This window comes from Pelobates fuscus, chromosome 2 (genome assembly GCF_036172605.1).
Source record: "Pelobates fuscus isolate aPelFus1 chromosome 2, aPelFus1.pri, whole genome shotgun sequence".
Lineage (NCBI taxonomy): Eukaryota > Metazoa > Chordata > Amphibia > Anura > Pelobatidae > Pelobates > Pelobates fuscus.
This window is the reverse complement of record NC_086318.1, coordinates 77,640,164-77,663,599: the sequence shown is the minus strand read 5'-3', so window position 1 is coordinate 77,663,599 and position 23,436 is coordinate 77,640,164. Positions and strand designations below refer to the sequence as shown.

Here is a 23,436-nt window from a genome sequence, read left to right as displayed (position 1 = left end):
CTCTTCACTAACTCGCGGTACGGAAAACAAGATTGCGTGGGGAGGTGCAAGGAAAACCTGTATCCCAGACCACTTTTTAGATAAAGTATTAACGAATTAACATTTTTTTTTTAATCCAGGTTTGTAAATAAAGGATTGGAGTAGCATTGTATCTTTTAGCGCTATGTTCTCATTAACATATTTTTATGTAGAGGTCACTACAGATGGACACTGTGCAACAGCTTATGTTCCTTTATTAGGGTTCATGGAGATCCCGTGCCCCCTGAACTAAATTATCCTATATTTATTTACAGTGACTCCCAAAATAAATATTGGGGCAGTATATGCATGTTCTCGAATCCATACCTTTTAAGACAGGCTCCTTTATGGCTTACTGTACAATACTGTGAATTCAGCTTACTTTAGCCATGGCAATAGTTCCATTTATCTAATCCAAGTATGATAGAGCTGCCAAGTGCTAAACTAAGAATCCCATAAACTCCTGCTGGACAGGCGTGCATGAGATATGCCCACCTTTATTGAAAATAATAGGAGCATGCCGATTGGCTGAGCAGTTTCCTGGTCTGAGCTCACTGTATTTGCTTTAAAAGCCTAGGTGTTTGTGGGAATAAAATGGAGGAATTTTAAAAGGCTTCTTTTTATTTTGACTATAATATAGGTTTTCCTCTTTTCAACCAGAAATAAAAAAAAAAAAAAAAAAAAACAATATATTTTGTGCTTCTCCCTAGCTAGCTGTGACGTCCACAGTTATTGCACCTAGATTATATGCTGTATGGTAGGATGTCACACATGTGACTTGATGCCACACTCCTTAAACTCTATATACCTGCATATAGACAGGATTTATAAAAACATTAACAGGAAAACATAACATATCGTTCCCAACAAGGTTGAATCTTTGCAGACTCATGTTTAGTGATTGAATAAGCTGTTTGACATACAACAGTTTTGGGAAAATAATTTTGCTTTACCGATACCAGGGACACGATGGGCCATTAAAATAAACAGTAAATAAAAAGCCTTCAGTGTAGAGTGACATAGGAACCAGCACTGCATTAGGTACAGTTTCAAACAGTGTAATTTTATACGGTATATCCATTCTTGAATCAAAAAAAGTCTTCAGAATTCCATAAACATATTTGCTATCAAGCACAATACATATAAAGCAACCGGTGACAAGGAATTTACCACCTGAAAGCCAGCACTGATTGTGCTTAAATGGGATACTCCAAGCTACAAAACAACTTTAGCTTGATGAAGCAGTTTTGGTGTATAGATCATGCCTCTGCAGTCTCACTGCTTAAAGGGACACTATAGTGACCAGAACAACTACAGCTTATTGAATTTGTTCTGGTGAGTAGAATCATTACCTTCAGGCTTTTTGCTGTAAACACTGTCTTTTCAGAGAAAATGCAGTGCTTACATTACAGCCTAGTGATAACTTCATCGGCCACTCCTCAGATGGCTGTTGGAGATCCTTCCTGGGTCATGGCCACCTAAAATGCATCCAAACATTCAGTGTCTCCTCCCTCTGCATGCAGACACTGAACTTTCCTCATAGAGCTTCATTGATTCGATTCATCTCAATGAGGAGATGCTGATTGGCCAGGGCTATGTTTGAATCATGCTGGCTCTGCCCCTGATCTGCCTCTTTGTCAGTCTCAGCCAATCCTATGGGGAAGCACTGTGATTGGATCACGATACCACTTCTAATGAGGTCAGCAGACTGCTTGTTTTTTTTTTTTTTGAGGCAAACTGCATGCAGAGTTACAACTTCAGGCTTAAATACAGTAAGCTTTTGCTATATTTATGGAGGCATGAGTGGCCCGGGAGGGGGGAGAGGGGGTTTAACACTATAGGGTCAGGAATACATGTTTGTATTCCTGACCCTATAGTGATCCTTTAATTATTTGTCATTTGGGAGTTAAATCACGTTTGGTTCTGTTTATGCATTCACAGCCATACCTCACCTGGATGTGTCCGACACAGTCAAGATGAAAACATGGTTTAATTTTTAACCAGATGTGACAACACAGTGTAATTTACTTTAGAAGTTTTATCTTTTTCTTGGTTAATTGAATTCTAAACACAAGTTCTGCAGGCTATTAGAGCAAGAGATGATCTATACACCAAAACTGCTTCATCAATAGTCTAAGCTTGTTTGCGCAGGGTCCTCTTCAACCCATCATTCCTGTAAATTTACTTGTATTTGTCCTATAATATTGTAAAGCGCTATGGAATCTGTTGTCACGATATAAACGGTAATAATAATAATAATAATAATAAAGCAAACAGTTTTCTAATGCTTATATAGTGTCCCTTAATCGTGGATATCTTCCATCTACTTTCAGGTACTGGAAGTGAGCAATTTGATACTTGGCATAATATATATATATATTTATTTTTTTAATCCCTGCACACCAGCACCAACAGCAGAGATTCTTGAAGTATAAGCGTGGATCTGAAAACAAATCGGATAAGAATCTGATAAAAACGGTATCAGTGTTTGCATTACATGAATTAATGCAAACAAAGTAATGTAATGGATTCAGTTTACAGCTCTTTTCTGAATGTATGATATATTAACAACATAAAAATAAAACATGAAATCATGACGGGGAGGGTAGAAACCCAAATGTCATATTTGACATGTGTGAAGGAAGCATGAAAATCCTCTTACAATATTAAAACAAAATCCACATCAAGGGAAAAAAAATAATAAATAAATCTCCCAACTGTTTTTGGTTTCCCAATATCCTGCTGCCCCTACCATATCAATGAAATGGCAATGTGATTTCCCTTTTAAAGGTGTCTGCATTTTTGTTTCTCTTGTTTATGTTTGTTCATGATAAAGCTGAATGAAAGTGACACTCCAGGCACCAATACTACTTTTATTTGATAGGGTTTGGCCTCATTAATATGCTATATAGATTTGGACATACATAAAATGCATTAAAGTTGTATTGGTGCCCAGAGTCTCCCTTTAATCTTACTTTCCATTGAAAAACATAGAAATTATCCATGCCTTTACCCCCTAAACAAGTACTCAATCCCTTCAATGGCCCACGATGACAGACCAGCCCTGTTACTTCACAGGGACCCAGGTGCTTATGCTGTAAGGAGTTCTGGATATTTTCAACCAGCATTCCATGACGTAGCAATACGTGAAGTATAAGGGTTTGTTTATCACGAAGCCATTTAAAAAAAAATTTAAAAATAAAAAAATTAATGCATCCATGCATAAAGCTTGCTGTGTGCAGTTATTTTTTTACCAATCCAGTTAAAAGATCCACAATAAAAATAAAGCACGTTTTCTTACTTTTGATTTTTCTTTAGTTCGTTGTACCCACAGACTCTTCCTTACCCCTAACCCTCTTTTCTTTTCCATTTTTCCTCCACATTTTAGTCTTGTTTTTTTGCCCTCTATTTCTTCAAAATAGTTACAATCTGCCAGATACAATCTGCCATTATTTTTTAAATCAATTAATTTTTTTTGTACAACCTTTTTAATCCAATAATCTGACAATTCAGCAGACCATAAATCTCAAAAGACAGAATGTCCAATTTCAGAGATTGATTTTCAGGTAGATAGATCATCGTAAATAAATCAATAATCAGATTGCATACATAGTAAAGAGCGTGGAAGAGAAACATGATAATGGTTCTGTTGGTTTGGGCTCAGGGCCGGCCTTAGGCATTTGGGCGCCCTGTGCAAAAAATCTTCACAGCGCCCCCCCTTCCCATCCCCCTCTCCCCCACTCCTTACCCCTTCCCACACACCCTGTCACACACACACACACGCAGACAGTCACACACGCAGACAGTCACACACGCGCAGACAGTCTCACACACGCGCAGACAGTCTCACACACACACACACAGTCAGACACACACACTCACTAACAGACAAACACACTCACAGACACACACTAACAGACACAGACACACACTAACATACACAGACACACACTAACATACACACACACTAACATACACACAGACACACACTAACATACACACACACACTAACAGACACACACTAACATACACACTAACAGACACACACTAACATACACACACACTCACCCACATTAACACATTTTTTAACATTTATTTAGACCCCCCCCCAGCCTCCTTACCTTTGGGAATGCTGGGGGGGTCTCTTCCTCCCTGGTGGTCCAGTGGCTGCTGGGCTGGGCGGGCGGCGTTGGCGGCGGCTCGCGCGCTGCAGAGTGAGGCTGGGAGCCGGAATATGACGTCATATTCCGGCTCCCAGCCTCACTCTGCGGCGCGCGAGGGAGCTGAGCATACAGCTCAGAGGAAGTGCTCCCTCGCCAGCCGCCCGCCAGCGCCGCCCGACCGCCCAGCAGCCAGGCATGTCTGTTAGCCGCAAGGCTAACAAGACATTTGCCTTGGGCATTTGGGGGCGGCTTTTTTTGCCGCCCCCTGGAAAATGCCGCCCAAGGCAAATGTCTTGTTAGCATTGCGGCTAACAGACATGCCGTGTGAGCTATGCGGCCGCAGGGCGCCCCCTGCACCATGGCGCCCTGTGCGGCCGCACAGCTCGCACACCCCTAAGGCCGGCCCTGTTTGGGCTTTATTAGTTTGATACCACAGAACATAAGGCAAATGGTTAATATTTCTTGTAAGCTCTGACTGGCCTGCAAATCCTCAGGTGCTTATCTGAGACAAACCATGCTAAAGGCATTGCAGTGGATAAGGAAAGTCATGCAGAAACTGTTAAAGGGACACTATAATCATCCAAACCCATTCAGCTCAATGAAGTGGTCTGGGTGCCAGGTCCCTCAGGTTTTAACCCTTCAGATGCAAACATAGCAGTTTACATTTGGGTTTTATCCAGCCTCTAATGGCTTCCGGACAGCCACCAGAGGCACATCTGTGACGCTGGATGCAAATTTTGCAAAATGCTTTCCTATGGACTCTTTGAAAGCGTGCATGCGGCGGATAAAGGGAGCCCGGCGCTGAATAAAGGTAAGCTGCTGGAGGGGGACCCTGAGGGTGGAGGCACCCTCAGGGCACTATAGTGTCAGGAAAACCGCTTTGTTTTCCTGACACTATAGTGATCCTTTAATATCTTTGAAGAAAATTAATAATTGTCTTACTGCTCCCCATATGAATAAAATGTACCTCCTACTGTTAACGTGTACAAATTATGAATTTTAAATAAGAGGAGAAATTGTCATCTATATATTGCGCTAGCAGAGCTGCTAATGGATGTAAGACGTTTCACTGGTTCCTCTCCTCGTCGATCAAGCACCGCGTGCACATTAAAGCTTCCCCATAGGTTAAGTGAGGACTTCTAACATCATTTCATGGTGTAAACCTTCATGAATGAGCAGGGAGCAGCTCCAGTAGCTGTCTGGAAGAAAGTTAGCACTGCAGTTTCTCTAAAAAAGGACAGGGTCACTGCTTCCAGACCACTTCAATGAGATGAAGTGGTCTGGGTGCCTATAGGGCCACTATAGTGCCAGGAAAACAAAAAACTTGTGCCCCACCCTCAGGGTCCCACTCCCGCCGGGCTGAAGAGGGAGGAAGGGGGTTAAACACTAACCTTTATCCAGCGCCGGGCTCCCTCGGCACTGGGGACTCTCCTCCTCCTTCGGTCGTCATCAGCTGAATGCGCATGCGCGGCAAGAGCCACGCACGCATTCAGCCAGTCCATAGGAAAGCAACGCTGGCGTCTTCTCACTGTGAAAATCACAGTGAGAAGGGCGGAAGCGCCTCTAGCGGCTGTCAATGAGACAGCCACTAGAGGCTTGATTAACCCTAGTGTAAACATAGCAGTTTCTCTGAAAGGGTTAATCCTAGATGGACCAGGCACCCAGACCACTTCATTAAGCGGAAGTGGTCTGGGTGCCTATAGTGGTCCTTTAAGCAAAGTGTGGTAATTTTATCGGTTAGCCATTTAAAGATTATCCTGTGTTTTAGTGTGGAAAAGGCCAGCTAGGAACTGCATCAATGATGATGATGATGGGATGACCATTACTCATTTAAATAAATAGAATGCTAAAACTACAGTCATGGGACTCTATTTGAATTCTATGGTTTTAAATATCAGGACAGAATAACAATCACCTCTTCCTTAGCAGGTCTTGCAATTAGGTAAATACAACCTAAGATGTTAATTGTGTCATGATTCATTTAACAATAAGAATGCTAAAATGGAGAAGTCTGTGTGAAGTACACCTTCTGATTCAATAGCTTGTAGAACGACCTTTAGCAGCAATAAATTAAAGCAATTGTTTTCTGTATGGCTATCAGTCTTGCATCTTTTTGGAGGAATTTTGGCCCACTCTTCTTTACAAAGTTACTTCAGTTAAAGGACCACTATAGTGCCAGGAAAACATACTCGTTTTCCTGGCACTATAGTGCCCTGAGGGTGCCCCCACCCTCAGGGTCCCCCTCCTGCCCGGCTCTGGAAAGGGGAAAAGGGGTAAAACTTACCTTTTTCCAGCGCTGGGCAGGGAGATCTCTGCCTCCGATCCTCCTCCGTTCCGCCCCGTCGGCTGAATGCGCACGTGCGGCAAGAGCTGCGCGCGCATTCAGCCGGTCGCATAGGAAAGCATTTACAATGCTTTCCTATGGACGCTTGCGTGCTCTCACTGTGATTTTCACAGTGAGAATCACACAAGCGCCTCTAGCGGCTGTCAGTGAGACAGCCACTAGAGGATTTGGGGGAAGGCTTAACCCATTAATAAACATAGCCGTTTCTCTGAAACTGCTATGTTTATACAAAAATGGGTTAACCCTAGCTGGACCTGGCACCCAGACCACTTCATTGAGCTGAAGTGGTCTGGGTGCCTAGAGTGGTCCTTTAATTGAGGTTTGCTGGCATTTGTTTATGCATAGCTCTCTTGAGGTCCTGCCATAGCATTTTAATCAGGTTGATGTCTGGACTTTGACTGGACCATTGCAACACCTTGATTATTTTCTCTTTTAGCCATACTGTTGTAAAGTTGCCGGTGTGTTTCACATCATTGTCCTGTTGCATAACCCAATTTCATCGAAGCTTTATCTGCAGGATAGATGGCCCTTACAATTGACTCTAGAATATCTTTGTATACAGAGGAGTTCATGGTCGACTTAATGACCGCAAGGCTCCCAGGTCCTGCAAAACAAGCCAATATCATCAACCCTCCACCACTGTGCTTGACAGTTGATGTTTGGATTTCACCAAACGTGACGGTGTGCATTATGGCCAATCATCTCCATTTTCGTCTGCCTAAAGGACATTGTTACATAAGTCTTGTGGTTAGTTCAGACGCAACTTTGCAAACCTAAGCTAGGCTACCATTTTCTTTTTAGAAAGCAGAAGCATTTTCCTTGCAACCTTCCAAACAAACCATACTTGTTCAGTCTTTTTCTAATTGTACGGTCTTGAACTTAACTGAGGCCTGTAGAGTCTGAGATGTAGCTCTTGCATTTATTTTTGTAATTTCTCTGAGTTTTGCACGGTCTGACCTTGGGGTGAAATTGCTGGGACGTCCACTCCTGGGAAGATTGGCAACGCTCTTGACTGTTTTCCACTTTTGAATACTCTTTCTCACTGTAGAACGATGGACTTTAAATTGTTTGGAAATGGCCTTACAACCCTTCCCAGTTTGATGGGCAGCAACAATTGCTTCTCTAAGATCATTGCTGACGTCTTTCTTCATTACCATTGCGTTAACACACATCTGTATGCTCCACACCAGCAAACTGCTAAAACTTCGGTTTTAATAGGAGGTGGTCCCACTTGCTGATGATCAAGTAATCAAGGACAATTGATTAGCACCACCTGTCTACTATTTAGCCTCTTAATTCCCATGGAAACAGTAAGGGTGTACTTGGCTTTCCACACATGGCTTCTCCATTTTGGTTTTATTTGTGTTAAATAAAATCATGACACTGTGTGAAAGGTCATGAGTTGTTGTTCATCTGAGGTTATATTTACCTAATTTTAAGACCTGCTAAGGAACAGATGACTGTTATGTCCTGATATGTAAAATCATAGAATTCAAACAATGTGTACATTATTCTTCCCATGACTGTTAATGAAAAGATTAATGGGATTTCTCGAATGATCCTGTATACATATGTCAGGAAATGTTTACAACAAATGTAAAAAAAATAAAAGTTAAAGCAATGCCTGGTGAACAGATTTCAGCATTTAGACCGTTTAAAAACACAACATTTCTGATGGCAGCGCTACTTTAAAGTTTTTACTAATTGTTATTTGGTTTATATTCTTGATACTGTTCCTCTTGGAGAATGATGGGGGGAATCAATGTAATGTGAAAGAATACTAGTATTTTATTACAGTGCGGAACCAAGAGGTTAAATTCTGTGAGCCAGAAGTACACAGCGGGTGCATTTAGACTAATGATGATCACATGAATAGATCCAAAAAAATGGTATAACCCCTCCCAGTCCAGCCGGTCACCCACTTCAGAGGCCCCCAGCAGACACGTCACTGCTGCTCTTGGCTGACCTGTGGTCCAACTCTCTGCTTTGATCTCCACCGGAAGCAAAGCTGGGACCCCAGGCCACAACCCTGCACTGTCACTTTACTGCAGGTCCCAGGGACCCGTGGAGAAAGACAGCCCAACACGGACAAACCTTCACACATCTCTCCTGGCTGCAAAAATATTTAAAGCCACATTTGCACCGTCTGATGGTCTCTTACTGGGAGGACCACAAATTGTTTTTTTGTTATTAACAGGGCTTAGATTCCAAGGGTTGTTTCAGTACTGGTACCTTTGGAGGATCATTTCTTCTTGAGATCTGATAAAATTGTGGACTTTGATTATGTTTTGTTGTGTTTTTTGTTTTTAAACTACAAGGAAAGTATACATGGCTGCAGTGTTTTAAAACTACTAAAAATAGAAAACAGGAATGCAAAAACTAAAATGTATCCCTGCCAATATACACTTCGGCTTCAAAAATAATTTGATCAAGAGCTGTGGAATGAGAAGGAGGACCATGTACCATAAATGTCAGAGAAAAGAAATCATTTGGTACTATATAGTATTGATCTTTTAATGAATTATTGTGATGGTTTTATTTGATGAATTCAAATTTACAATGATTAATTGTTCTATAGTTGTAGCCTCAGAATTTTTTTACATTTTTTTTTAAAATGCAGTTTACACCGAAAAATCCTACTTGTAGCAGTAGCCGCAGCAGGGCCCTCTTCACCTACAGTTCACGTAGGTCATACATGTATTGATGGAATTAAAGGTTTGTCTTGTTTCCTATTGTAGAGTGCTGCGGATATAAATAACTAATCATTTTAACAAAGTAAACTCTTAAAATGAGTCCATATTGAGGTTGATATTCATAATATCTACCCAACTTCAGAGACAACACTCAAAAACAGCCAGCCATTAAAGACAGCCTGAAGTCCTGAAACCAAATCGATTTTCAGGAACAAAGTGAAAACATAGGAACATGTAGATTTACAAAAATAAATAATGTTTTATAGCTTCATGTAGTTGTTCTGGTGAGTATAAGCAGTCCCTGCAGGCTTTTTAATGTAAAAGCTGTCTTGGAAGAGAAAAGACAGTTTACATTTTTGCCAAGGGACAAAAAAAAAAAAATATTAAAAAAAACAACAATATTTGCAAGCACTCACACTGCTCCTCTGCCTGCTTGCTGCTCCATGCTCTCCTGCCGTAGAGCCGCCCACACAGAGTGTCAGATCGCTTCTGCTCTGAAGACAACGCAAGGGTGGTGAAGACTCTGTGCACCGCCGCATTCCTCCTCGTGTTTCCCAGGCCGCGCCTCTAAGTGGGTGGACCGCCCCCTATTAGCACATCACTTAATGGGCTCCCTGCCTCCCTCTCTGCCCGGCAGCGAGGACTAGGCCGCACTGCTAGCAGTCCCGGCCCGCAACCTGGACACCCATGCTCTACTGACTACAACCCTCTGTTGCCTGTCACTCAGCCACTGCCTTACTCATTTAACAATATTGGGATCCAAACTCAAAGATTGCAGTTTATTGATAAGCCTTCAATGTGCAACAGTGTCAAAAGCCTTACTGAAATCTATTTAAATAATGATGAGAGTGATAAACATAGGATTCTTTTTGTTTTCTCAAATGTCACAGATATACAGGTACCAAGAGTGAACAGCCAAGTAAAATGGATACTCTCAGTTCTGTAGTTAAACACCAGGCATGGGGCACTTCCCATGCATGCTGCCATTAGTACTTCCCTACCATCCTAACGGTCCCCACCCATAACTGTCAACAGTGTGTACGTGTTATAACATGGGAACAAAATCATTACCAATCAGGTCCCTAATACGGTTAAAATAAATATCCCTACAGTCGTCTGGTCCTGTGAAAACTAATTAAACGGTTTGCTTATAGTACCTTGTGTCTCTCCTACTCAGCGGGTTTGTTAGAGGAATTATTTTCACATGTGCAGTCAGACATTCCAAAAACTTTCTGATAAGCAGAAAATAAACTTTACTTTTCAAAAGCTTAACCCCATGTAGCACAACCAAGGGTCATCACAGAGGGGAATCAAGCTGGTATGGATGAAGAAATAACAGCAACGAAATTCAACTAATAGACAAATGCATACACATACAGTGCGATGGGGTTCTGTGAATTTAGAAGACCATGACATTGTTAAGTATATTTATACGTTTATATGTTCCAAATACTCTGTAATGTACACATTTAGGGTATCAGAGTCCGCAATGTTATTATACCAGCCATTTAGAGGTCTATTGGCGAGTAACGGACTACTGGGAATCCATTAACGTGTTCCTGCCTGCACCCTAAGTGGGTGAACATTGAAGTGTTTATACAGAGACAGTTGGGTCTGTGAAACAGGCCAGTTATCTCCGGTGTCGACGGACATGTTAAATCACAAACCCTTTGGCTTCCATTGTATTGTACACTATAAACAAAATAAATTAAAGCTGTGTCTGGAGAGAAAGGTCTGTAGTAATGACAAACTGAGACGACAGTAATAAGGCTCACTCTCGTGTTCTTTATTACAAGACCACAGAACAGTTTTCCCATTTGTCTGTATAAATACACAGCAAAATATATGAAAATTTCACGATATCACAGTGGCTACAAATGAATGATTCTGGACATGATGTGCTATGTCATCGACATCGAACGTAAGACAGCAGTGCCACCAAGTGGAGAGAAAAAGCTACTGAATCCACGAGGGTTACTGAAGTCACTACAAAACATGTTCTGTAAATCACAGTTTGTATATAAACCATAGGTCATTAGGTCATTGCTGCAGAGCTTGCCTGGTGGCTTTTTTTGGCTACATGTGGCCCACATAGCCTTTTGCATGGCCCTGTATCTCTGATAACACTAACTAGCCGATTAAATCTGGGAATGCTCAAAGACATTAGGGTTGCAAAATCCAGACACTGTTCACACTATTTAACATTTTTTGGATTTTGCAGTACTGGCCGTCTGACTGGAACTAAACAGCAGATCTAGATGCTTATAAATAAAGCACATTTAAAAAAAAAAAAAATCATCACAGAATAGCGAGGGCTGCAGGCGGAAGGTGAAGTATGTGACTGCAGGCCAAAATGTAAAGAGTTAATAAAAAATACACACACAGAAGAAAAAAAAAAAAGTTATAGGAGTCATGTCACCCATATAGCTATTCGGAAGCTGAAATTCTTCCTTTTGCCCCCATTTAGTATGCTGCATGTGGTGCATATTTAAAGGAACACTAGCGTTAGGGATACAAAACTGTATTATTTATTTAGGTCGTGGAAACCCCTTTTAACACGAAGTCCCTCTGCACTGGATCTGTGTCTTCCTCCAGATACGTCACCATGATGGGGGAACCTTATGTGTATACACGACGAGTCCTGCAAGTGCATTAAATGTTTTTCCTATGGGAATTTTGAGGACGTTTGACATTCTAATGCAAAGCATGAGGACCTCCAACGTCGTTTCACAGAGTTAAACCCAGTTAGGCACCAGGAAGCACCTCTAGTGGATGTCTGGAAGAAAGCCACTAGAGGTTGTCTTAACTCTGTAATGTAAACATAGCAGTTTCACTGAAGTGTCCCTTTAAATTCTACACAATGGGCGAAACTCATCAGAGCTGCTGCTTCTGAAAGTAACTCGCTACCAATTTTAACACGTCTCATAGTTTGTTTCTATTCTTGAGGGAAAAGGTGTAGACATCAAATTGCTAACACTCCCTACTTTCCTCAGAGAGAGGCTATATTTTATTTTATATTTTTGTATGCATTTAGTTGAAAAAATAAACTAGTTCACTCTGATTTTATATCAAAACAAGGATTCCTCACTGAGACAGCAGCGAAAAAACAGGCAATCCACACACATACAAAAAGACAGGTTGGGATGAGTGCTGCCATTTTAAACATGCCTTTATGCCTGACCAGCTGCCAGACAACAGACCAAAAGGTAGAGTAAACCGCATAGCTGTGCAAAGATATGTTATCTTTTATTTCACTCAAGTATATTGTTTCCATAAGACATGCTAAATGTTTGATAACTGTTACTGTACCTTTAAAAGCAAACTGCATTGCTTGAAGAACACGCACCCTGGGGAGAGAAGCGCAGGCCCTAGCAGTTTTCAGTTGGTATATAATACAGAGGATCTCTCTTTATGGCAGCTGTTAACAGCAGGTGTGTGAGTGATAGACAGGAACTTGTAACGTCTCTCGGTCTGTTTGATGTGTGCCGTCACAGAACCAGCAATTTACAAGCAATCTGCTAATACACATGATTTCTTTATGTATTCAGTAAGTAAAGAACAGCAGTTGATCATGCAAGGGGTGAGGACAGAAAAGCAGAAGTATGTGAATGCATATGGTCATCCATGGATTTTAAACGAATACATTGTAATTAGATGCATTATGGTTTGTTTCAAAAAAGAGATCCGGCACAAAAACTCCCAGAACAGAGATTCTGTTCGGAACCCTCCAGCAATATTTGGGCAGGAATAAGGGCCTTGTTAAAAGCACTTACTGCGACTGAATCGTTGCTTGTGCTGAATCTCTTCTATGCTTTGGTTACGTTTCTACCTGTATGGACATCCTGGTCCTGTGCACCACAAGGAATTTATCCCTGCTCATTTGGCGAGTGCTATCTCTCACACATTTGGCTTGTTGGCTCTCCCATTAGTCACATTCCACTGTGTAATCCTCTAGTGCTCCAAATTCACATTCTTAATACGTGCTAGAATTCCAAAGTATTCCTGCTTAAACATTGATGAAATGACCAGTAGTCCAATAACTTTTCTTTAAGACTCATTTCACTGCTCAAGGTATTCTAAAAGGTGTGTGTGATAAAAGGTTTGAAGAGTAGGCCAGCATCCTATCTCACAGAACTGACAGGACACCATCGCTTCGCATCCCATTCTGGCAGGCCGCCATCGCTTCGCATCCCATTCTGGCAGGCCGCCATGGCTTCGCACACCACTGGCAGGACGCCATGGCTTCGCACACCACTGGCAGGACGCCATCGCTTCGCACACCACTGGCAGGACGCCATCGCTTCGCACACCACTGGCAGGACGCCATCGCTTCGCACACCACTGGCAGGACGCCATCGCTTCGCACACCACTGGCAGGACGCCATCGCTTCGCACACCACTGGCAGGACGCCATCGCTTCGCACACCACTGGCAGGACGCCATCGCTTCGCACACCACTGGCAGGACGCCATCGCTTCGCACACCACTGGCAGGACGCCATCGCTTCGCACACCACTGGCAGGACGCCATCGCTTCGCACACCACTGGCAGGACGCCATCGCTTCGCACACCACTGGCAGGACGCCATCGCTTCGCACACCACTGGCAGGACGCCATCGCTTCGCACACCACTGGCAGGATGCCATCACTTCGCACAACACTGGCAGGACGCCATCGCTTCGCACACCACTGGCAGGACGCCATCGCTTCGCACACTACCTTCTAGCTGTCATAACTTCACATACAACTCTTTCCTCAACATCTTTCACTGCCTTATGTAAAGTAATGTTGGCTAATATTTTAGCACGCAGGCCCTCCAATTATAGGTTCAACAAACTGGAGGATGAAACTATAACATGGACTACACAACATATACTAAAAACTAAATTCTGTAAACTGTGCTTCAGTTTATACAAGCATTCAACATAATAAAAGCCAGACAATTATTTCACCTGCAGACCCAGTGATGCTGAAACATAACCAGGTGCAAATAATTCAATTTCACATGTTTTGCATATGGTATGGTTTTAAATAATAGATTTACTTACATGCATCATCAGAAGGACACTGCTTATTTTATTGGTTGTTGTCAAACCATTGTTTTGTACAAGCGCGTGGTTTGACAAAAGGCAGGGGGATTCCTAGAGTCAACCAACTCATTCCCTGATACCACAGTGAGACCATTCACTTCCTTTTTATCTGTACAGACACACGGCTTGTTCATTGCGTGCAATGACAGATCGCAAGAGCTGGGCAGTGGCAGTATTTACAGAGATTCAGCAACACAGAGGCTGCAATCATGAGCCATTTTTGGTTTTCTACCAAAATGATGTAACCTGTGTAACGTGCCATGTAGCGGCCGTAAAACAGACCATCGAGTAATTATCCATGGCAAGATTTATAAGTTCTTAGATTGTGTTCATACAGAATGTCTTACAAAATATAGCAAATACTTTAAAAAAAAAAAAAAGGGGGGGGGGGATCCCAAGACACAAAAGACCAAAAGAAGTATAGAAATCTGTCCATGTTTGTAGCACTTCTATAAACATAATGCTATGTAAAAAGGCCCATAAGTTAAGATATAAATATTGTGTATTCTCACTTTCTCTACCTTATAGACTGCAAGTCTATAGAAAATGGTAACTTGAATATAAATAAAATTTTGAGGACGTGAACAAAAATACGGTCAAAATCCTAACTTAATCCAGGTAAACTATTGGCTCTCTAAATAAATGACAGCACATTTTTCTTTACCTGGATGATTCCCCATCATATTGTAAAATACTGTGAATGCAAACTGCAGAGCAGACATGCGTACATCCCAACCCCCTGTTAGTCAGACATGTATGCTGCATACTGACCTGTTTGCCACTATACATAAATAAACCAATATATTTCTCAGCAGAGGAACCTGCAGAGCAGAAGATAGAATCTATATACCGTATATACTAGAGTATAAGCCGACCCGAATATAAGCCGAGGCCCCTAATTTTACCCCAAAATACTGGGAAAGCTTATTGACTCGAGTATAAGACTAGGGTGGGAAATGCAGCAGCTACTGGTACATTTCTAAATAAAATTAGATCCTATAAAAATTATATTATTGAATATTTATTTACAGTGTGTGTATATAATAAATGCAGTGTGTGTGTGTGTGTGTGTGTGTATAAATGCAGTGTGTGTGTGATGCAGTGTGTGTGTGTGATGCAGTGTTTTAATCATTTTTTTTCTTTGTTATATTATTATTTATTTTATTAATTATTATTTTATTATTATTTATATATTTTTTTATTTTCGTCCCCCTCTCTGCTTGATACATGGCAGGGAGGGGGGCTTTCACTCCCTGGTGGTCCAGTGGCGTTGGCAGTTCAGTGGAGGGTGGCTGGCAGGAAGCACTTACCTTTCCTGCAGCTCCTGTCAGCTCCCTTCTCCTCTGCGCCGGTCCGGTCAGCTCCCCTGTCAGCTCACAGTGTAAGTCTCGCGAGAGCCGCACTATGACCCCGTGGCTCTCGTGAGACTTACACTGGGAGCTGACAGAGGAGCTGACCGGACCGGCGCGGAGGAGAAGGGAGCTGACAGGAGCTGCCGGAGAGGTAAGCGCTCTCTGCCAGCCCCTTGTCTGTATTATGGCAATGTAAATTGCCATAATACAGACATTGACTCGAGTATAAGTCGAGTTGGGGTTTTTCAGCACAAAAAATTTGCTGAAAAACTCGGCTTATACTCTAGTATATACGGTATATCAAATCTTAGCTTGGACGTCAGATACAGCTCTGCAAGACACCCACACAGTGGCTCAGAGAGATCTGCACAAGAGAACGTTAAAACACTGCTCAATACACATCACAGAATGCACGAATCACACTAAAATATACACAAGATTATTCACTAAACCACAAATCTTAGGCTAAAGTTGCAACCATAAAAAAAAAAAAAAAAAAAAAATTAAAAAATTATATTCTTCAACTGAGCTATTTTTCAGGTTTAACGGTTTTCGCCTAAAATGTGAAATTTCCTGGTGAATTTCCAATTAGTCAATAACCCTGACTGTGCTCAAATACGCAAAAAAAGTATTTCATGAGATTTCGAGAAAAATCACATTGTTCTGGACTGCTCTTCAAGGTTCCACTGGGACTGCATCAACCAAAACAAAACACTGAAGGGAATTCAAAGGAAGTCCATATCACCATAATTCATCACACTAAAGAGTGAGCAGGCATACATTTGAAAGAGACATTTAGTAACCACTTTAGCTCTCTAAAGTGCAACTGCTCCCCAGTAAGTAGCCATAACATTTTTGGATGGTTTCACAACTTACCTGGGTCCTGCTAGGTACCCATGGATACTGCGGCTGGAGTGTTTCTTTATAAACAGAATTGCATGGCTAAATAAAAAGCCAAGCAATTTAAAGGAACACGCCACAGCCCAAATTAATTTTTTTTTTTTTTTTTAATTGCTATTTAGTAGATATACCCGCATTTTTAATGCATGTATTCATTGGGGATATATCTTAAAAGTGCTTGCAAAAGCTGCAATTCTTATGAACTCCTCATCCATAAGCAAGCTGAAATGTTTTATGGATGCAGAGTGGTCCTTTAAGAGAAGACAAACCCCCATGAACACATACAGTATTGAGGACATCTAAGAGCGGCATCAGGATTTGAGACACAAAACACACACAAAAATGTGGAGTTTTCATTTGGACTTCATGTGTTTTTAGATTTGTTCCATATACCTTTCAGGTTTGGAGAGAACAATAGGCTGTATATGTGTGTGTGTATATATATATATATATATATATATATATATATATATATATATATATATATATATATATATATTACAATTCGTTCACACACTTTCTATTATATTTATAGCACGGTTCAACAGAGACTCTGATTGGTAAAACTTTTAGGGATTCTTTATTACATGCACACAGGACCTTATTTTCTAAACTAGGAATTGCCAATAAGGGTGGGAACAAATACATATTTTCCTAAATGATTTCCAGAAATTTCCAATACTATTTCAAATTGCCCACAATTCACAGTTTAGCAAATAAACTCCAATCTTTCCAAGATATATTAGTTCTGGCAAACAGAATGATTAACATTCTAATATCCCGGGTATTGCTTGCACACCTGCTGTTAACAGCTGCTAAACAGACATCGCCTGTATTTATACCAACTGAACATCTAGTGGAGCCTCCCTATTTGGGCTACACATGACAGCAGGATACCAGCAACCGTTATGTCTCCACATGTGTTCATACAACATCCGGCAACCTTACTTATAAGTGCATGTGCGCAATGCGCACAACTATAGCCAAGGGGTGAAATAACAGTATTAAGAGAGCTCTTGTTCACATTTAACAAGACTGACAAGGGATTCATTTCTGCTCACTCTACAACAACACTTATGAGAACTTTAGATTTTATAGAACAGTGCATAAAACCAGATAAATGTGGATTTACTACGAAACTCAGACGCGGTACACTCCATCTACAGTCCACAAACATTATTATAAAGTTTACCTACAAATCAACAGACATATTCTTCAGCCTGCTACAAACGTTAACACAACATACAAGCAGTTTGCTGACATTTTTAACTGTAACAAAAAAAATTGTATCAAAATGATCTTACTAAAGACAAACAAATGTCCACATTTAAAGGGTTATTTACCAAAGTGAAAATTGTCAGGATTTCAAAGTGTAAATTTCAAATGTAAGGCCAAAATTAATTTTAATTAATAACTCTGTTAGCATCAAAGCAATAATTTGGAGAGAATTTCTTCAGCGATGCAATTACCTTCAACTCTGGCCAATTAACATTCACTTAAACGCACATTGTGTGGTATAGATACCAATCTTTGTAATGTAAATCAATAAAGCATTAACACTAATCAGTAAACAGATACAAGCAAACAGTCTCTCCTTTGCAGGTTGTCAGTGAGCATGATCTACCTTATTTGCACTGAAACTAAAAAAAATGGCTGCAATTTCTCTGTCATTTTGACACAATCCCTGATCCCCCCTGATTTCCCCCCCAAAAAGTTTGCTATGCAGAAATTCGAGTGCGCCATCACATGTACAACATCACATTTACACCCCAACATTTTTCATAGAAACACTGCAAGGAAGGCATGCCCACATTCGGCCATTTACTTATAGGAGAGTTTCCAGTTCATGGCTTCCACTTATTGGAAGTTAAACCCTTGACCTATTGGATCTATTTCGTGATAGGTATGTCTGTGGACAGCAAAATGGATAATTTAAGTTAAAGGCTAACAAAATATCTCTTACTTGGTGGCAAACCACAACTTGATTTTGTGGTCAGAGTGAATAAAGTGATTTATTCATTGATTTGCAGGTGTAGGGGGAAAAGAAAAACCTTTATATGTTATAATGCTAAGTGCATGAACGAGCTGCCTATGTCCCTTTTCTGTAATTTGTTTTATTAGCTAGTTAGTGATCAGAGGTCCTTGCCGCTCTTAAGATATGTCAGTGGAGAAGGGTTACTTGGCAACGGAGCAACCAGGAAGTAAACAGTGAAGAGAATGCACACAGTGCGGCATGCAATGATTGAAGAGATAAATGAAGCCGAGGTTTTGAAAGGAGGAACACTATGGCCGCATGTCTCTTTTTAGCTATTTAACAATAAATTAATCTGTAGTAGGGTCAACCATTTATTTGGCAGTTTACATGCGAGAACCCCACATTTCAGTGTGTGCACCAACAGCCCAACTTGCAGTCAGTGCTCAGATATTTCAAAACACATTAACTGCCTTCTACATACTGACTGATGACCATGAACTACACAGGGCAGCCCGCAACCCGTAAAACATGTTCACAGATATCTTGCCTTCCAGCTCCACAAATCCCCCCCCCCCCCCCCAAAAAAAAACAACAACACAATGACGCTGTGTAGACTACATATACACAAACACAATATGTTTTCAAATGATACACTGCACAGACAGAGCAGTAACGAAAAGAGAAGTATGCACAAATCGACACTTTGAAGTCGAGGAGCCCAAATCATGGCAGCTGAAACAGTTACTTCCTGGGACTGCAAGGCTCACTTAGACAGCAGGAGCATATGTACACCCAGCATCGCCCTTGCAGTAAAGTCCTTCCCTTAACAACTGCACGAAACCAGTGGTTTCCAAACAAGTCCTCAAGGCACGGCTACCAGTCCAGAATTTAGGGATTTACCAGTTGTGTCTAGGGTGTTAAAAAAAACAAAAAAAAAACACACATTGACACAACTGTGTAATCCCTAAATTCTGGACTGGTAGGTGTGCCTTGAGGACAGGTTTGGAAACCACTGCTCGAAACATTGTTTTTCCTTAACCCCTTAAGGACCAAACTTCTAGAATAAAAGGGAATCATGACATGTCACACGTGTCATGTGTCCTTAAGGGGTTAAAGATGGTCAGTTGAGAGTTGTTGTTATGGGGTGGTTATAAAACTGCCAATTTCTCTTGGAATTGGAACTTCTAGAAAATAAAACTGCAGGGACGCGTTTTACTCCTAAAGCACTTCAGCTGCCACGGAGTGTAATGCAAAAACAGTGAGTAACAAACCATAAACTGTCTATGCAGCGTAAATGAAATTTTGCAAAAGGCACAAAATAAACTTCTTTCTAAGCCGTCATCAATTTATATTTAAAAAAAAAAAAAAAAAACACACACATTACGAAGGGTCATTTTACTTACATTTCCAAAAATACTGCCATGCATAATTACTTATTCATTCCTTACAAAACCTACAAACATTCTACTAACGAAGGAAGAGAGCAACAAGGCAGTGAGAGCACAATTTATTGAATACATATTCCAACCTTGCATCAATTTGTACACAATGGCAAAATATGTATTTTTTAAGTTTTTTTTTTTTTTGTGGGATGCAGGATGTATGTGTGGTGCCTACACAGGAAACTTATAGATTAAACAGACCAGCATTTTTTACAGATTGGGGTGAAACCAACACATCATTTGGGTGTTTCCATGTACTTTTTGGCACAAATTCATAAAAATAACTTACCATTTGGAGATCTTCATTCACGTTTAATGTATCAGAAGGAATCTGTTGTAGTTGATTTCGTAGAAAACTGGAAGCCAGGCAATTCAATAGTCCATACCCTAGAATCATTACACGAGGATCAGTCAATACCTTAAAATATAAAGGCAAATTGTCCTACAATGCAAGAGCAGTTACACAACAGTACAGGCACCATGTGCTTTTCAAGTAGGACTTTGTGTACCCTACCTCATTACCTAGCAAACTGCAATTGAAAATAACTCGGATGGAAACAGAATATCAACTATTCACAAAGATCACTGGGCTAATGGCATAATAGAATGGGAGTTAAATGACCCTCAACAGAATTTTATACCAGATAAGAAAAAATGTGAGTCTTTAGCGTGGGTGATCGAGTTCAAATTTCAAAGTTTCAAAATGAACCGATAGAAGATTATTTGACTTTCATTTTCACTAATGAAGCACAACAGGTTGTATGAGAACAGTCAGAGAAAACGCAGCAGTTTCCAGCTCAGTCTCAATTTATTCTTGACGTTAGTTAACCCATCTTGCACTGAGGTATAAAGCATACACGTTTATTTATGTAGGGTGCTCCTATCCAATAGGGATATCTGTAGTGACCCACCACTAAAATAGTTATAGGAAAAAAACTAAAATCAAGACAATATAGTAAAAAAAAAAAAAAAATGAGATTTGGATACCAGATCATAACAGTATAGTAAAAGGGATACTATAGAAGCCAAAACAATTTTAACTTAAAATACCACTATAGGCACCCAGACCACTTCAGCTCAATGAAGTGGCCTGGGTGCCAGGTCCCCCTAGTTTTAACCCTGCAGCTGTAAACATATAGTTTCAGAGAAACAGCTATGTTTTCACTGAGGGTTAATCCAGCCGCTAGTGGCTGTCACACCGAGCCATTACAGGCCACTTCCGCGATCCTTAATGCGAAAATCGCATTAAACTCACGCTGGACGCCCATAGAAAAGCATTGAGTAATGCTTTCCTATTGGCAGTTTGAATGCATGCGCGGCTCTTGCTGCGCATGCGCATTAGGCGCTGACATCTGCAGGAGAAGAAAAGGTCACCAGCGCCGAGGGGTTTTAACCCTTTCAGCCCAGTGGGAGGGGGGGGGAACCTAATAACCTTATAGTGCCATGAAAAATAGTTTGTTTTCCTGGCACTATAGTACTCATTTAAAGGGACACTATAGGCACCCAGACCACTTCAGCTCATTGAAATAGTCTGGGTGCAATATCCTTTTCCCCTTAGCTCTGCAATGTTTATATTGCAGTGCCAAGACTAGTAACTGTCCACAAGACAGATGTGCTTCCTGCAGTTTCACCTTTTTTAACTCTGTGAAATGACACTGGACATCCTCATACTTTGCATGAGGACATCACCTATTGCTGACTTGGGTGAGGCTGAAATGGAGCCAGCCCCAAGAGACCTCGGTGCTGGAAAAAGGTAAGTGTTAAAAAGGGTTTTTTAACCCTTTCAATGTGGGGGGAGAGCTGGACAACCCTAAGGCAGAGGGACACTATAGTGATAGGAATACAGTTTTGGAATTCTAACGCTATAGTGTTCCTTTAGGGAAGCAGATGTGGTGTATAGATCATGCCTCTGCTGTCTCACTGCTCGATTGTGTGCCATCAAAAGTGCCAATATACTTGTTCCTAAGCCAAAATTGGCAGCCCTACCTTTGATTTGAGAGAGAGATTGATTCCAGAAACAGAATTAATTTAGTCACTGTTTACTTTCAGTTATTACACATTGCCTGGAATCTCTCTTAATAATGACACAATAACGGTCATTTAAAAATAAAAAAATCTTACTATAATCTTTAGGTTATAATATACCATGCTTTAAAGGAACACACCTGCTTGTTCTGCCATAACCACTATGGTACCCCACCCCCCATCTACCCAGAGCCATTCCCCACCTTTACTACTTCAGACAGAGTTGTAAGCAGTGGCGTACACACAACCCATGGGGCCCCGGTGCGAAAACTGATCCGTGGCCACCCCCCCCCATCCGCACGCTTACTCTGCCCGGGCTGGGGCGCAACACATGCCGGCGGGCACCTGGTCGCAGGGCTGCGACCCCTGCATACACATACACTTAAAGGACCACTACAGACACCCAGATCACATCAGCTCAATGAAATGGTCTGGGTGCCAGGTCCCTCTAGTTTTAACCGTGCAGCTGAAAACATATGTTTCACTGTAGGGTTAATCCAGCCTCTAATGGCTGTCTCATTGACAGCCGCTAGAGGAGCTTCCGCGATTCTCACTGTGATAAAAAAAAAACACACACACACACACACACACACACACTTTTAAAAAATGTATCCCCCAGCCTCCCTACCTTTGGGAGTGCTGAGGGGATTCCCTGGGGTCCAGTGGTGTCACTGGGCTGGCAAGCGGGCGCGCGAGGGAGCACTCTCCCTTGAGTGCTTCCTGTTCAGCTCCCTCGCGCGCCGCGTACTGATACCGGAGCTGGAAGATGATGTAACCTTCCGGCTCCGGCATCAGTGCGGTGCGCAAGGGAGCTGAAGAGGGAGCACTCATGCTCCCTCGCGCGCCTGCCCGGTGATACCAGAGCCAGCCACAATGGCATACATACCGGGTTGCAGGACGGCCGGGCCCCTTGGTGGGACAGGCCAGGTCGCAGCCGCGTCCCCGGTATGTACTCCACTGGTTGTAAGCCCTCTGAGATTCGCCCGACAGTGCAGCTGATGCTCTCAGCCAATGAGCTAGCCCTACTTAGCAATTTCGGTCTTACCATTGGTAGTTGAGGAGCCGGCCGTGGAGCAACACCCACCAGACCACAGGTGAGACATCAAACCATTCTAAAACAGTTTGACTACTTACAGTGAGGGGGAGCCAGATCACCATAATCACTACAGAGTACTACAGTGCATTGCAATGGATAATGGTCAGTTATTCCAGCCAATACTCCTTATTTTGCAGTCTGACACAAGATGCAAGTCAGAAAGGGGAAAAAAACATTTACAAAATTTCACTAAACAAAAAAAAACAAAAAAAAGGGCATGTTACATTATAACAAAGATTATATTAAGAGATTACATTGTTTTAATGACAGCTAGACTAATAAAAATATATACATTTTGTTGTTGCATAAGAAATATAACTAATTTGCATACATTTAGT

General features: G+C 41.5%; 1 protein-coding gene across 2 annotated transcripts in view; it reads right to left on the bottom strand.

Moving 5' to 3' along the window:
* The window catches only part of TFDP2 (transcription factor Dp-2), a 52,174-nt gene that overhangs the window by 19,142 nt on the left and 9,596 nt on the right, over positions 1-23,436 (bottom strand). For both annotated transcript variants that reach the window (XM_063440928.1, XM_063440927.1), the window contains exon 2: positions 20,267-20,364. In XM_063440928.1, the coding sequence (XP_063296998.1) occupies positions 20,267-20,269 (3 nt within the window). In that variant the 5' untranslated portion in view covers positions 20,270-20,364. The remainder of the gene's footprint in view (positions 1-20,266; positions 20,365-23,436) is intronic.